This window comes from Notolepis coatsorum (assembly GCF_963971535.1).
Source record: "Notolepis coatsorum genome assembly, chromosome: 17".
Taxonomy (NCBI): Eukaryota; Metazoa; Chordata; class Actinopteri; order Aulopiformes; family Paralepididae; genus Notolepis; species Notolepis coatsorum.
The window spans coordinates 66,906,358-66,920,959 of NC_140181.1; the positions used below are offsets into that span (position 1 = coordinate 66,906,358).

At 42.4% G+C, this 14,602-nt stretch overlaps 2 protein-coding genes across 3 annotated transcripts in view; both read right to left on the minus strand.

The window, feature by feature from the left end:
• Positions 1-4,253, minus strand: part of LOC311244600 (zinc finger protein 335-like) — an 81,160-nt gene extending 76,907 nt beyond the window's left edge. For both annotated transcript variants that reach the window (XM_084334197.1, XM_084334196.1), the window contains exons 1-3: positions 4,150-4,253; positions 1,052-1,248; positions 541-817 (exon numbers count right to left, since the gene is read on the minus strand). In XM_084334197.1, the coding sequence (XP_084190323.1) occupies positions 541-817; positions 1,052-1,246 (472 nt within the window). In that variant the 5' untranslated portion in view covers positions 1,247-1,248; positions 4,150-4,253. The remainder of the gene's footprint in view (positions 1-540; positions 818-1,051; positions 1,249-4,149) is intronic.
• Positions 4,254-4,745: 492 nt separating this feature from the next.
• On the minus strand, positions 4,746-14,028 carry mmp9 (matrix metallopeptidase 9). Its single transcript, XM_084333017.1, has 13 exons — positions 13,707-14,028; positions 13,271-13,509; positions 11,187-11,335; positions 10,832-10,960; positions 10,487-10,660; positions 9,835-10,008; positions 9,554-9,727; positions 9,294-9,449; positions 8,904-9,141; positions 8,654-8,790; positions 8,396-8,546; positions 5,817-5,920; positions 4,746-5,510 (listed from the first exon to the last, which is right to left on the minus strand). The coding sequence occupies exons 1-13, from the start codon at positions 13,842-13,844 to the stop codon at positions 5,392-5,394; spliced, it is 2,082 nt and encodes a 693-aa protein (XP_084189143.1). The 5' UTR covers positions 13,845-14,028; the 3' UTR covers positions 4,746-5,391.
• Positions 14,029-14,602: the final 574 nt, after the last annotated feature.

A 14,602-nucleotide genomic window follows, 5' to 3' on the forward strand; every position in this document is an offset into this window, starting at 1 on the left:
CATACCTCTTTAACATGACCTTTGACCCCTAGCTTCCTATATTTAATGTTGTATGTCTGTCTACCATGTTTGTCTCTTGACTGTTATTGCCCTATGTAAAGCTACCTTGGGTTTCATGAAAGGCGCTATATAAAACGAAGTTATTATTATTATTATTATTATTATTATTATTATTATTATTATTATTATTATTATTAACCATTGGTAACCACTTTCAAAAAGAAAGTGCCTAATTTCTATGCAGTGGTAGAGTAGGTAAAACACTGAAAAAGCATGATATTACTATTCTCTACTGTGACTTGTTTACAAGATCCAGTAATAAGTAATAATTATTATATTTCTCTTGATATATTTCTCATAATCAACACATAGCAACAGTTGTTTTGCACACAGCAACCGTTTCCATTACCATGTACATAACAATGGTTGCTATGTTACAGGCAGCCATGTTGGAAGATGGAGAACTACACAAGCATTCCGTGCAAGGCCTCTATGGTATAACACCAATACATTTCTCAACTCCCCAGCCTCATGGCATACCATTCATGATGTCCGGGCCAATGGTGGACTCTATGATCTTGTCTATGGCTGAGCCCAGGTCCGATGAGGTGGAGGCGGTGGAGTCGGACACCATCATGCCTCCGTCCGACGTGGCGCTGGAGTGGACCAGCATATGGGCCGACTCGGACACCATGACTGACTGCGTCACCGTAGAGACACTGGAAACGCTGGTGGACTGGGCCACTGAGGAGGAGTCTGGGAGGTGGACCGACGACACGTGGACATCTGTGCTGGAGCTGGTCTCTGGGATAAACACCTGGGTGGAGGGAAGGGACATGAGAGGCATAGAGAAGATGGTTCCAAACTAAACGCATATCAGCAATGTTATATACTGTACATCCATGTATACAACATGGAGAAGTCACTATCAACTACTGCTGTGAAATAACTGTTACACTTTAATTGCATTTTTTTTTTTCTATTTTTTTTTTAATACATTACTACATCCATCTAGTTAGTAATACAGCTATACGCTAAAAATAGCCTTTACCACAAGGCCCTCTGAGCTCTGTCCCACATGGCAGTCGGACTCCGGGGCCTGCGTGTGTGAGGCGGGGGCAGCGTCGCTGCTGTCTGCGGACATGGCCTCAGACGACCCCATGCCCATGCCGCTCTCTGAGGGCTCCTCCATCCCTGAGGGCCCCGCATCGCTGCTGCTCTCCACCTCGTTTTCCTCCGAGTCCATCACTGTCGACCAATCAGAAATACTTTGGTTGACAAGCGCAGTGGATGTACAAGAGGTTTTCTTGGTGAAATTGGTGCAGAGAAGATATAAAAAAAATTACACGTTGACAGGATTGTAAGGCTGGGGGCGATTAATCGAGTTTCAATTTAGATTTTGGCTTCCCGCGATCATGAAAACAAGATAATCGAGATAAAACGATTACTGTGCCGCATGCCATTTCATTTTGTCGTGCGTTGTAAATGCAGCGCACCCTTCGTTCATAGCGGTGCGCTCCCCCCCAATATCGATAATGGTATCATACTAAGATAGGGATGTCCCGCTTGGATCTTTAAATTAATGTAGTCGAAGTGCAGACTGTGCAGCTGTTATCTAGGAAAATACAAATAATCGGATCGGGACTCTGTATCGGTAGATACTCAATATTAAATTACTTGGATCAGGATCAGGGGCAAAAAAACTTGATTGGAACATCCCAATACCAACACAGTCTATCGGTAATCAAATAATTTCCCCAATACTAAAATCCAATCCAGAGAGCCTGGCATGTCAGAAATCAAAGCAAAGCCACTTGATTTTATGCCATTTTTGCACATAGCAGCAGGTTAGATTTCTCTAATGGAGAACATTTTATTATATCCCATTGTTTTTTTGTAGTGACACTAAACTAAGAGTCTATAGCCTGGTGTTGTTCAGTGAAAGTAATGGATCATCTGTACTCACTATCGGCCAATACAACTAAATTTAGGACTCAACTCTATAATTTAAAATATGGTGTTTATCGTGGTATCAGTGCATTCCTACAGACTAATTACTCTAAATAGTACTACTCTACTCCAACTAATACTATATAATGTATGTAATACATTAATTGTTTAGCACTCTAATCCATATAACAGACAGCAAACTCATGAAGCACCTGCTGATCACATAGCAGGGGAATACCACTGGGTTTCAGCTTTTAAACATTATTACAACGCCCTAGGACAGTTCTGTCTGTACTGGTGAAACCATTTATTACTACGCCTTTAGACAGCTCTGTCTGTACTGGTGAAACCATTTATTACTATGCCTTAGTTTGGATAGCTCTGTTAATACTGGTGAAACCATTTATTACTACGCCTTAGTTTGGATAGCTCTGTTAATACTGGTGAAACCATTTATTACTACGCCTTTGGATAGCTCTGTCAGCACTGGTGAAACCATTTATTACTGATTGATTGAAAGCTTTAATTAACAGATTGCAGATTGCATGGGTACAGTACAGTGCAGCTCAATACACACAATTGTTAAGGAGATGCAGACCAGATAAATACTTTCATCTGGTTTACATCAGGGTGCCCCATTTTCAATTCATAGTGTGTTACGCCTTAGGATAGCTGTCTGTATTGGTGAAACCTTTACAACAGTCTCCCATAGGCAGATAAAATAGCTGTCTTAATCTGTAATGTTGCCTATGGCAGGTGTACTGTACAGCAACATAAGGAATTTATTGTAAAATATGAAAAAGGAAGTATGTGGCAGTAACCAAACTAAACACCATTTATCTTTTGTAGGCCACCCACTGTTTAATAGATTGTTGATGCCTCAATGCTCTACTGAGCGATTGAGAAGGTCCTTTGTTCCTGCTGCGGTAAAAACATTTAACGAACACCGATAGCAGTGTTAAGAGGCTCTCCTATTGTGTTGTGTATCCTGTAGTGTATTGTATCATGTAACTGTTTCTTTCATGTTTGTATATATCATGTATTCGCTCTGGTGGCAAACCATGTTTCCCCTCAGGGATTAAGAAATAAACCATACCATACCAGGGTGTTTTTCTGGGATCATAAAACATTGTGGGTCAGTATAGTTGGCACCGCAATAATATAAAGCTCTTTGTATTTAATACAAATAAAACATTACAATGAGCCCAACCTAACTTTAGGAGAAAGTTGTTCACAATATGAATAGAACTACCCATAAGGATTGATTGAAAATGGTATTAACAGATTGCAGAATGGGTACAATACAGTACAGCTCAATACACACAATTAAGGGGATGCAGACCAGAGAAAGACTTTAGTCTTGTTTACATCAGGGTCCCCCATTTTCAATTCATCATAACATGACATACAGAGACAGGATTACATGTGAATTATTCAAACGTATTATCCACTGCCAGACATGTTGGCAACACAAACCACAACAATTAAAAGAAAATGACCCAACATAACGTTTCTTATTTATTTCAGAAATCCACAAGAATGTCACTGGGAGTCTAGGCTGCAGGCAACTGTACTATTGACCAAGCTGATGTCTTTCTGTGTTCTTCAAGAATGATAATAGGCTTGTTACTGAGTGATAGCTAATGCTAGTTAATCCTAACGAGGGTAGAATACAATGTAGCTAATGTTTATTTCTCCAGATTATGTCAACATTGACCTTGCAACACAATAGTGAGCCAGGCAGTCAGAGCTAGCTAACGTTAGCTATACAAGCTGAGTTGTAAGCTTCGTCGTGACATGACATAAATTTGCAAAAAGACAGGCAAATGCTCCGCGTTATTGTTGTCAACATGAGCGATTCCATGGCTTAAATTGGCAGACAATACTTAATATCACCACGGAATCAAACTCGTAAAACCCGCAACATTCTGGACAAGTCTGTCGCCCTCGCCCTAAAGAACAACATACAGCCTTGAGCCTTCACTAGCTTGTTAGCCACTTTATAAAGGCCTAGCTGTCCTTCCTCCTGCCTGCTCCACACCGCCATTTCCACAAGCCCCTTTTCCACTCAGGCATTCTGAAAGCTCTACTGAGGGACCTCGAGGGCCTCAGCTTCAACAGACCGCCCAGATGCTGTCCCTGAAGAAAATGAAAATATTTTCCGTCTCTGACACAATATCCGTCGCTGTTTTTTCTTACCGTGTATTTTCGAGTTGAATTGTCTATCTCGCGGTAGACACGCCAAACAGAATAGGAATTTGTACGTGATATATCGTTACTCCATTCTAGTCGGGCGCCATGAGTATCTCCTTGCTTCCTGTTCGTCCAACCGGATCTTATTTATCATTTTTAGCTACAAAAGCCCGCATCGCTATCCGACAAGACGCTTATTATAGCCAATTGTGATAATTTTTATTCTTTACAATATAATTTAATGGTATGACTTGAATCACGTCTTTGGTAGATATATGTTTTATGGAAATTTGGTGCACTATTATTTTTAGAGGGCGTATTACGGAATTTGCAGCGGAGTAATATCCAGCACAACGTTGAAACGTTTTGCGGTTAAAATTATGTGGACACTGTATAGTAGTAATCTCAAACAGTGGATACAATTTAATCTGTCGACAGATACATTTGTGTATTTAATAGCTAACGTTAAATAACTAACGCTTTGTTTATCTTGGGGTGTAGATCTAGATATCGACTGGTTGGGTCAGAGACTGTTAAGACTGTTTGGGTAATGTTACTAATGTAATGTGTGTGAGTCAAAACATTTTGAGATGACATTTCAGTACATAGTCTTTTATTAGATTGACAGTTTATTACAAAAAAAAATCTCATTGCTTTTCATAAATAATTTCAGTGAAGGAGACATGCAATCCCACCCAGTGCAAGTTATTGGCCCTTAAGCCATTTTCATTAATAATAAACACATTGATATAACAGAACCACCAGAGAGCTGTTTTGAACACAAAAATAACATCAGATATCACCATAAATACAAATTCAACAATGTTACAGTCTGAGCCAGTCAGACATAGGTTCATCTTTCCTTAGATCAGAAATCTGATCCAAAAGCTGTTTCTGAACATATTGGGCTATTGTCATCACATGTCTGCAGTTTTAGACCACAAAAACCTTTTTGTTCACACATTATTGGATTGAGGGCAGGTCAATGCCATGTTGCTCAGCCATTGCGCTGAGGCAAATTTGTAGGCCTATGGTTGTAATCTGTATGTAATACAGTCTACCTTTATTAATGATGGCCAATAATTCACCATCTCAGAAAGCGCACACAACTGATACAACAAATGATGTAGCAGGCCACATTGTTCCCACTTCACGCTTGCCTTGTATGGATCCATGTATATCTACATACAAGACAAGTCTAGTGCCCTGGTTGCATAGATCGTTCAAGCCATGATGGTAATCTTTCCATTAATAGCGGGAGGGATCTGAACACTTGAGGATGTCGTACTTCACATAACCCACACGGTCCACCTGTCTGCGGGAATTCATACGCCAGTAGAAGCGATCCCGGCAGAAGTAAATGTGACCTAAAGTTGAAACATTAAAATGATTAAACGGTCAAATTATGTAGGGCTCATCATAGACTGCATCATTTTGTTTCTTCATTGTAGGGCTGGGTAACAAAACGTGATACCAAAGGTATTTGGTATTGATTTTGAGGCATCAGCAGATACCAGAACACTTCAAAATGTTGTATATTACAATAGGGATTTCCGATTTTGTACTTGGTAATGGGAATTTTGAAGTGTTGATGTATAGCAAAATTCCCAATGATACCCAGTCCTACCCGATGGTATAATGAATTAATATTTGAATGCGACATGGATATTTACCTTTGTACTGGAATACATCATGAGCATCATTGGGGACACCACCAAAGACTAAATCTGTGTATCGAGGGTACCCTCTGTCAATCTTCTGGGCCTTCACATCAAGCCTGTTTGGATCAGACACATTCAGATGTCAGACAAGTGGAAATATTATGGAAAATCGAAGACAGACATTTCCCTCAGTAGCTGATAATACATTTGAATAACACATACGTATACATATGTTGTTGTTTTTTTAACTTTCTTTTATTTTGTGTCAGTGAATATCACGTTGCATTGATCATACAGTATATACTTGATTCACATAGTCAATGACATTTGTTACTCAGGCCATGTTTAGACGGAGAGAGTCTCAACAGAAACCGCAGAAGTCGTCTTGCGGTCTCACTTTTAATTTTGCGTTTAGACTAGTGTTTTGGGAGGGAATTATTCGTGCTGTAAAAGTGTAGTCGACTCGAGACGACGGAGCCCCGCTGCGTGATTCTTTTTCGTAGCCGCAGTTTGCGGAGACGCTCTCTGATTGGCCACTGACGTTTCTGGTCGTGTGACATGTGCGGCCAATCGTGTGACGCCTGTTTCTTTCACCGGTTAAGCTTAGGCACTCTTTCGAAGTTGGTTAAGGTTAGAGTTTGTCTTAGAGCAGGGCGATAAAACACCAGCCCTAATTCCAAACTCTAACCTTAACCAACTTCGAAAGAGTCGCCTAAGCTTAACCAGTGATAAACTAGGCGTTAGCTAGTTTGCATGCTGTTCGAGGCGGAAATGGGCAAAGACACAGGCGTCACGTGATTGGGCGCACATGTCACATGACCAGAAACGTCAGTGGCCAATCAGAGAGCGTCTCCGCAAACTGCGGCTACGGAAAAAATCGCGCAGCCCCGCTACACCATAGATATATATATATCTATGCGCTACACTGCCTCAGATACTTGACAACCAAGCAGGCTGTGAAGACCCGCCCTACTCTGTCTCTGATTCGCAGACTGTGGGTGGGGGAATGTGATTGGACCAAAGCAGAGTCACTCACAGACACTGGCTCCAGTCATATATGTGATAGCCTCTGGACTGATTCTTGTGTATTTAAAAGTACTGCCAATGTGGTGATGTCCGTGGATAGAATCAGACATGCTTGTTCGCTTTGTTTACGCTTCTAGGCTACTGGCGCATGCCTGTGATGTAAGCAGTACGTGACGAGAGCCTTGAGAACCCTGGGCCTTTCGTCATAGTTTTATGCGGTTTGACTGTTCAGATGATAGCGCGAAGGTGTATCGTTTCTAGGATTTCCACCCAGGAAGGTGGTTTCACTTTTTTGCGGATTCATCCCGCAAAAACGCTGTTGCCGTATGAACAAAAAGGCACATCCGAAAAAATATTTTTCCGGATTCACCCGCGAGCGTTTCCGTCTAAACATGGCCTCAGGCTCTTCCATCTTATTCAATTTATTTTAAAAGTATTCAGCATACTCAAAATAAGCAGTATAATCCGAGTATGCCTCATAAACAACCCAGGGGAGGAAAAATTATTAAAAAAAATATTTTGATCTACTTTTTCTCCCATTTTCTATTTTTTCTCCCATCCCAATTTCGTATCGTCCAATTCTACCCTCCCCTGTCTCGAACGTTGTTAGGCCATGCCTCCCACAAGCCGGCTGCAATGTGGACTAAGCCTTACATCACGTGTCCCCTCCCGGTACTCGAGGAAGCAGCAGTCGCATCTTTTCACCTGCACAGCGCGATCTCTCAGCGTCGGGGGTCTGCGTTTGGAGGGCACGCCGCCCCCGTCGCTTCCTGATTCTGCTGCGCAGGCGCACCAACCGACCTGTAGGAGTCGCTGTCCACAACGTCCGATCCCCACCCATCAGCTTCCCACCCCCTAATACTGCCAATTGTATTAGTATGAACGACCAGCCAAGCTGATAGCAATGCGGAGAGCTGGGCTCGAACCCAGCGTCTCCTGCATTGGTGGTGAGCGCCTTGCCCACTGCACCACCTAGACGCAAATTATTACATTTTTTAAGGACATAGGATAAGAAACGAAAAAATGTATAGATAAATAAATAAAAAAAAAGGGAGGGGGGAGGGTCAGACTCATGTTAGTGTGTATCCAGGTACAAGGTTACAAGTGACCATCTCTGCATAAATATATATTTTTTCAGTTGCAATTGTGCAGTCATTTCTTCCATTGTATACATCTGTCTCAATCTCTTGGTCCATTGTTTGATTGTCGGTGGTTGATTTTGTAACCATGCCATAGTTATAATTTTCCTTGCTATTAACAGTATCACTCTCAAGATGTATAACGTATCTCCATAGTATGTGCCTTTCGGTATACATTCCAAGATATAGTACGATGGATTCAGAGGTAAGTCAAGATCTAGAATGGTTTTAATCTCATTTTTGATATTCACCCAAAATGTCTGCACTTTTGGACAGTCCCAGAAAATATGTGTATGATCTCCGATCATTCCACATCCTCTCCAACATAGTGGTGAGGACCCACCAGCAAATCCGGAGAGAACTTGAGGAGTCCTAAAGTACCTATGTATACATATGTGTTGTAAGGTAGAGGTGGACTGGACTCACCTCCAATAGTTCTCGCCACTGAAGAGCAGGACTTTTCCCTTCGCTCTCTGCAGCGCTCCCTCCACTTTCTGGATGCTGTTGGGTAGACCCAGCTTCTCTATGCTGCGGGGTCCGAGCGCGTTGCGTCCTGTGTATACCCAGAACCGAGTCCCTATGGAAAACACAACACATTTAATTGTGTGAGGCTAAGAACGTGCTATCTATTTAATTGTTGACATTCCTGTTCCCACGATGAATGATCGTATAAGTTTGTATTACCTGAGAAGAAGTATAGTTTCTTGGTCAAAACGTCTTCGAATGCCGTGTCAATGACGGTTGGCAGAGACGGCCACCTCGCAGATGTAGAGAACGGTCCCATGAGATCTCTGTTGTTCTTGGCCATCTTCCAATAATGTCTGTTGGGTCAACACATGGTTTAATAGAAGGCACTACTATGTCCATGCCTGTTTTGTACAAAATTGTACATTTTGTAAAAGAAACCTTGTGATGTGACAGTGATGTTGCTTACCCATCCTTGAAGAAATACAGTACTCCCTCAAGCTCGGTGATGGTATCGAATTTGGTCACCTGACAAGCATCTTTGGTGGGATCCACAGGTGTGGTGGCAGTGGAGGTGGCCTCTGTGGTAACTGGGGTGTCAGGCTCATCACTGTGATCTGTGGTGGCGGTGCCGGTGGCTGTAGTAGTGGCGGTAGTAGTGGTAGTGGTTGGCTGAGGAGGGGTGGGATCGGGGCCAGTTTTCGGTCCTGAGGAAATGTAATAGTTGGTTATGAAGAAACATTGGTGCTATTGTTGAGTGTGATTGTTATGACTTTTTAACGGTTTGAATTATAGTTTGTAAATAACATAAATGTATTATATTGCTGCATGTAAACGCTGTGTCGTGATGATGTCATACCATAGAGATACTGAATGCCCTCGACGTCATCCTCGTTCAGGGAGAACTTCTCTACATAGCTGTACATGGGGAACATGAGGGCCTCTCTGATGTTGGAGTGGTCCAGACCCAGGGCGTGTCCAAACTCGTGAGCCGCCACCAGGAACAGACTGTAACCTGAGAGGCACAAGAATCATCATCATCATCACCACCACCACCACGTGTTGAACGTCAGTGCAAGTCTTCTCCTACTTTGCACAACTTCATCAACTGCCACTCACCCTTGTCAGGACAGAAGCCCCATTTCTTGTCCTCATCGTAGTTGTCCGTGGTTCCGCACCACAGCTTGCCATCTCCCCGTCCCTCGCTGGTGCAGGAGTCGTATGTCTTCCCCAGGAACACGAAAGGAAAGTGGCAGGGCTCTCCCTCGGAATTTCCACCAGTCACGGCGGTATCTGTCCAAACACAAGAGGCACAATAAGGACACAAGCCACTTTGGTGGGGGGCGGAAGCATTGTATAGTGGTGACTGATGACCATGCATGACACCGAACGCCGCTCACCTCTGCTGGGACAGAAGCCATATTTGGTATCTGTGTCAAAGTTGTCTGTGGTGGCGCACCAACGGTAGCCATCACTACGGCCCTCTGTGGTGCAGCTGTCATATGTCTTCCCCAGGAACACAAAGGGGAAGACACACCCGGCCCCGTTGCTGTTTCCTCCAAATGTGTATAGAACTGTCAGGGTAGAGATATAGGGGTTGTTAGAGAGAGGACAGAGCATGTCACAATAGCCGCCCTCATCCAAATGACTATGACCCATGCCCAGAGAATAAAACTGACTGACAGAATAAAACAATAAGATTCAAGAGATTTATTAATCACATACATACACAAGACATATAGTGAAATGAAGGTGGCCATGCCCGCTTTGATTGTGCAAAAATACAAATAATAGAATAAAAGATAATAAAATAGACATGATAATAGTACTAAGATAAAATACAATACAATGCTAAGCTTACGAATGAAAAGGTAATGAGTCCTATATACACTACTATACAATATACATACTATATATAACTATGCTATACTAGCTATACTATACAAAAACATAGTTATGTTTTTTACCCTTCAAAGTTACATTTTCCTTTGTGTTTAAAGTGAACTGTAGTGTGTTTGTGTGTGAGAGAGTGCAATAAAAAGTCAGTCTTACGTTCACTGGGGCAGAAACCGTATTTCTTGTCCTTTTCATAATCAGCAGTGGTGGCACACCACGGCAAGTTGTCAGAACGGCCTTCGGTGGTACAGGTGCTGTAGTCTTTGCCCTCGAACATGAAGGGGAAGTGGCACAGGGCGCCCTCTGCGTTCCCATAGCGAGTCTTCACCACTGGAATGACAGTAATGTTACTCGTCAGCTTGAGCTGTACTGTACTGTACCCATTCTGCAATCTGTTAATAAACTTTTTCAATCAATCAATCAATCAGCCTCATTGTCATTTATACAATTTAACACTAGGGGGAGATATTCCCTCATGAATTATTGATGAGGGTGCTTTACCTGGTCCTGTCCCCAGGGTCCAGTACTCATCATCGTCAAAGTGGGCATCTCCCTGTAATCCCTCGCCAGGGGGGTAGGCATGGGCTAGGAGGCCATCCTTACCATCAAATGGATATGGGTCTCCATGGTCTGGAGTGACAAGAGCAACACCCAAATCATATTACACAATAATCAAGATTTATTTGGTCTAGGCTAGCTACCGTTTCATTTGACAATAAAGGCTGATGCATGCATTTCATTTTAAATATATCATTTCATAAAAAGAAAACATGAACAGAAAACATGTAACAGAATTACATTACTGAAAGTAATCAGATTATGGTAGAATTACATTACGGATTAAAGAACCACCTACCAGCTTTTCCAAAGGACACCATGATGTCAGCGGTCCCATCATAGAGGCGATTGAAGGTCAACGGGGTAACATCACTCCACACCTTGAAGGCTCTGGCGAAGGCATCGTCTATCAGAGATTCTTCCATGTCTGGGGTGTAGTTTATGATCCTATAGAGAAATAACAAGAAACAATGCAGTATGTTTAGATTTACTACAGCTAATTGCTGATATGTTCAGGACATCAAGTATCATAAACACAACAGTATCACAAGTTCACAACAGTCATTGATTGATTGATTGAAAAGTTTATTAACAGATTTCAGAATGGGTACAATACAGTACAGCTCAATACACACAATTGTTAAGGGGATGCAGACCAGAGAAAGACTTTCGTCTTGTTTACATCAGGGTCCCCTATTTTCAATTCATCATAACATGACATACATGACATGCAGTTAGACAGTACTGCTAGCTACATCTATACATTTATGACATACCAGATTTACAAATACAGTACGGTTTGTGATACAAAAATAGTCTAAAAAAGAGAGTATATACATTTGACGAAGAAACTGTACATTGGAGGAGGTTGGGTAGGTGGGGGGGGGTGGGACTGTACATTGTAGGTGGTGGGGGGGGGGGGGGTGTATGCCTGTTCATCACAACAGGCATAATTTGGATTTGTATAAAGAGGGGAAACCCAGATTAGATTAGATTAAAATGTATTGTCATTGTACAGTACAGCACAAATACAGCACAATGAAAATAAGTTTGACATCCAACCAGAGTGCAAATGTAGCAGTAAAATGCAACAGCAATATACAATGTACACAGGCACGTGCACACATAGAGGCCAAGGGGTGCTTGAGCACCTGCCTTTTTGAGCCTCATCAAAAAAGTGCCCTTTTGATTTTTTTCTTTTTTTCTTTTTTTACCGTTACGCATATATACTACCCTTCCAACTAAAAAATGTCAGGATAGAATCAAAATATTAGGTAAAGAGAGAGATGCCCCATATTCCATTGCAGTTTGCACGGCCTCCTCAGCGTGCCTCTCCGCGGACCTATATATTTTATGCATAGCGTGGGTGGTGATGATGATGATGATAGAAACCGCTGTGGCGCATACCCCCACCACCTCCTAATAGACAGTCTCCTCCCCACCGCATGTATATATTCCCTCCCCGCCGTATGTATATTTCCCTCCCACCCACCCACCCCCTCCTAATGTACAGTCCCCTCCCCATCATATGTATATACTCTGTCAGGATCTAGGGGTAACAGTACTGTATATTTGAATACCGCTTATGTCACAAATGTATCAGTACTAAATACCTATATGTCCCTATGCCATAAATGTCATGTATGTTGTGTATGTCATAAATGTCTATATGAATTGAAAATGGGGGACCCTGATGGAAACAAGACAAACGTCTTTCTCAGGTCTGCATCCCCTTAACAATTGTATGTATTGAGCCGTACTGTATTGTACCCATTCTGCAATCTGTTAAATAAAGTTCTCATTCATTCATTCATTCATTCATTCATTCATTCATTCATTCATTCATTCATGCTGGTATTACACTCATTGAGGGACACGAAGAAGTCAAGTCCGATGGGATTTGGGCATCTCAAATACAAATCGGGATTGGAATAAAAAATGCATTTATATTAAACAATACAGAATATACAGCACTTCTTGGGGTCTGTAGGGTAAGCACTTATTCCTTCCCCCCTGAACATTTATGGAGATGTATGGGCCTTTTAAGTCAGTGATAAAAGTGTCTTTCAAGGATAAGTGAGCTCCTGCACTGATTATTATAGTTCAATATTCAATATTTGATCACCAAAACCCCCCGCTAAGCGCGCTCGGTTAACATATACACACAAGTGTAGTGCCCTTTTCAGCCTTTGAGCACAGGTGCCCCTCTAAAGTCCTGTGCACGCCCCTGAATGTACAGGTGATTAAACTGGGTACAAAATATTAAAATGAGTACTACTGAGTGTAGTGCTAATCAGATTAACGACGAAGACGGATTCACAGTCGTAGCCCAACATCCTGTACAATCTCGAGTAACAAATCCTTTCTCTAGTCTCCACTCACCTGTAAGTAATGTCATTATGATCCCATTTGAGGTCCCCTTCAAATGTCTTGTAGCTGCGAACGTCAGGCACCCCACAGCGAGGCTGTTTCATGGCGGCCAGGGTGGTCTTGTCCAGCTGTCCAGTCTCCTCCAACCCGAACTGCCTCTGCATCCTCCTCAGAGCCTTGGTGGTCGACACCATGGACTGGAAGCCGCTGCGGTGCAGTGTGTTCATGTAGCCGAACTTCTTCAGGTAACTCTGGTAAGGTAACAAAACATGTCAGAACATTATTTACATACAGCCAGCATTGGAACTTACAGTAAGTAAGTGGTTTAGTTGTGATGGAAAGCTCTGTTTGGGTAATTACAGAGGGACCTTTGCTTCACCGCACACTCACGCACAATGTCTTGGGGATGCTAATCTGTCTCGTACAAAGTGAACCATCTGCTACTCACATCTGCCAGCTCCGTATCCGTCATGTTTTTGATGACATCTCCGGGGAAGGTGACAAAGACAGATCTGAGGGGAAGGCTCCACGTGCCGAGGATGCACAACATCCCCAACACTGGCAGAACCAGAGCACAGGATCCCATGGTGACCGTGAGATCAAGATCCAAGTAGAGAAACTAAAGATAAAACAGCAGTGAGAAGTTATACTGCGTGTAAGCCAGTCAATGAAGAAACTGTTCAGTCAGGCAAAACAAAAGTTGCTTCTCGGTCGTATCAGCCAAGTGTTCCCTTGCAGTGTTGGCCCTCCCCTTTTTTGTTTTGTCTGGTGGCGCTTGTTGTCGTTCTTCTTTCTGTCCCAGGAGTTCTGTATTTATACGTGATTTCTTATTTTATAACGTCACTAACCTCAACCCTCCCCCACATATATTTGAATTGGAGGAGAGGGTGGAATTTCCCCTCCACATTTAGCCTTACCTACGCAACTGCTAATGAGTGGCTAATTACTATGTTCTGGTAAAAATGTCAAGCAGGAAGGAGGTGTGGGGGGTGGGTGGTTGGCTTTGGGACCAAATGTAAAGTAAATGCTGGTGTCACCATACAGTATAAAGTTTCATAGCTAAAATAGGAATTGGACTAATTGGAAACTGGTTCGAGTTCATAATGCATTTTATACTCAGATCTATGTGATAACAGGATCTCTCAGTTTAATCCGATCTCCTATAAAACCTGGATCTTTGGGTGGTCAGTGATGTGATCATCACATCATTCTTCCCACCAAGTAGGCCTACTCCCAGGAGTCATTTTAAGTCCACTCAGCATTTCAGCGTATGGGGAAAAAAAACACTACTGGATATATACTCTTGACTCATTCCACTGTCAGTGAGTATGGTAACCTTACCTA

Coding starts and splice junctions, on each gene's coding strand:
- mmp9 (XM_084333017.1), bottom strand. CDS start 13,844: ATGGGATCCTGTGCTCTGGTTCTGCCAGTGTTGGGGATGTTGTGCATC. Junction 13,510..13,706: donor CGGATACGGAGCTGGCAGAT/GTGAGTAGCAGA, acceptor TTACCTTACCAG/AGTTACCTGAAGAAGTTCGG. Junction 9,142..9,293: donor GGGCATTCAGTATCTCTATG/GTATGACATCAT, acceptor ACATTTCCTCAG/GACCGAAAACTGGCCCCGAT.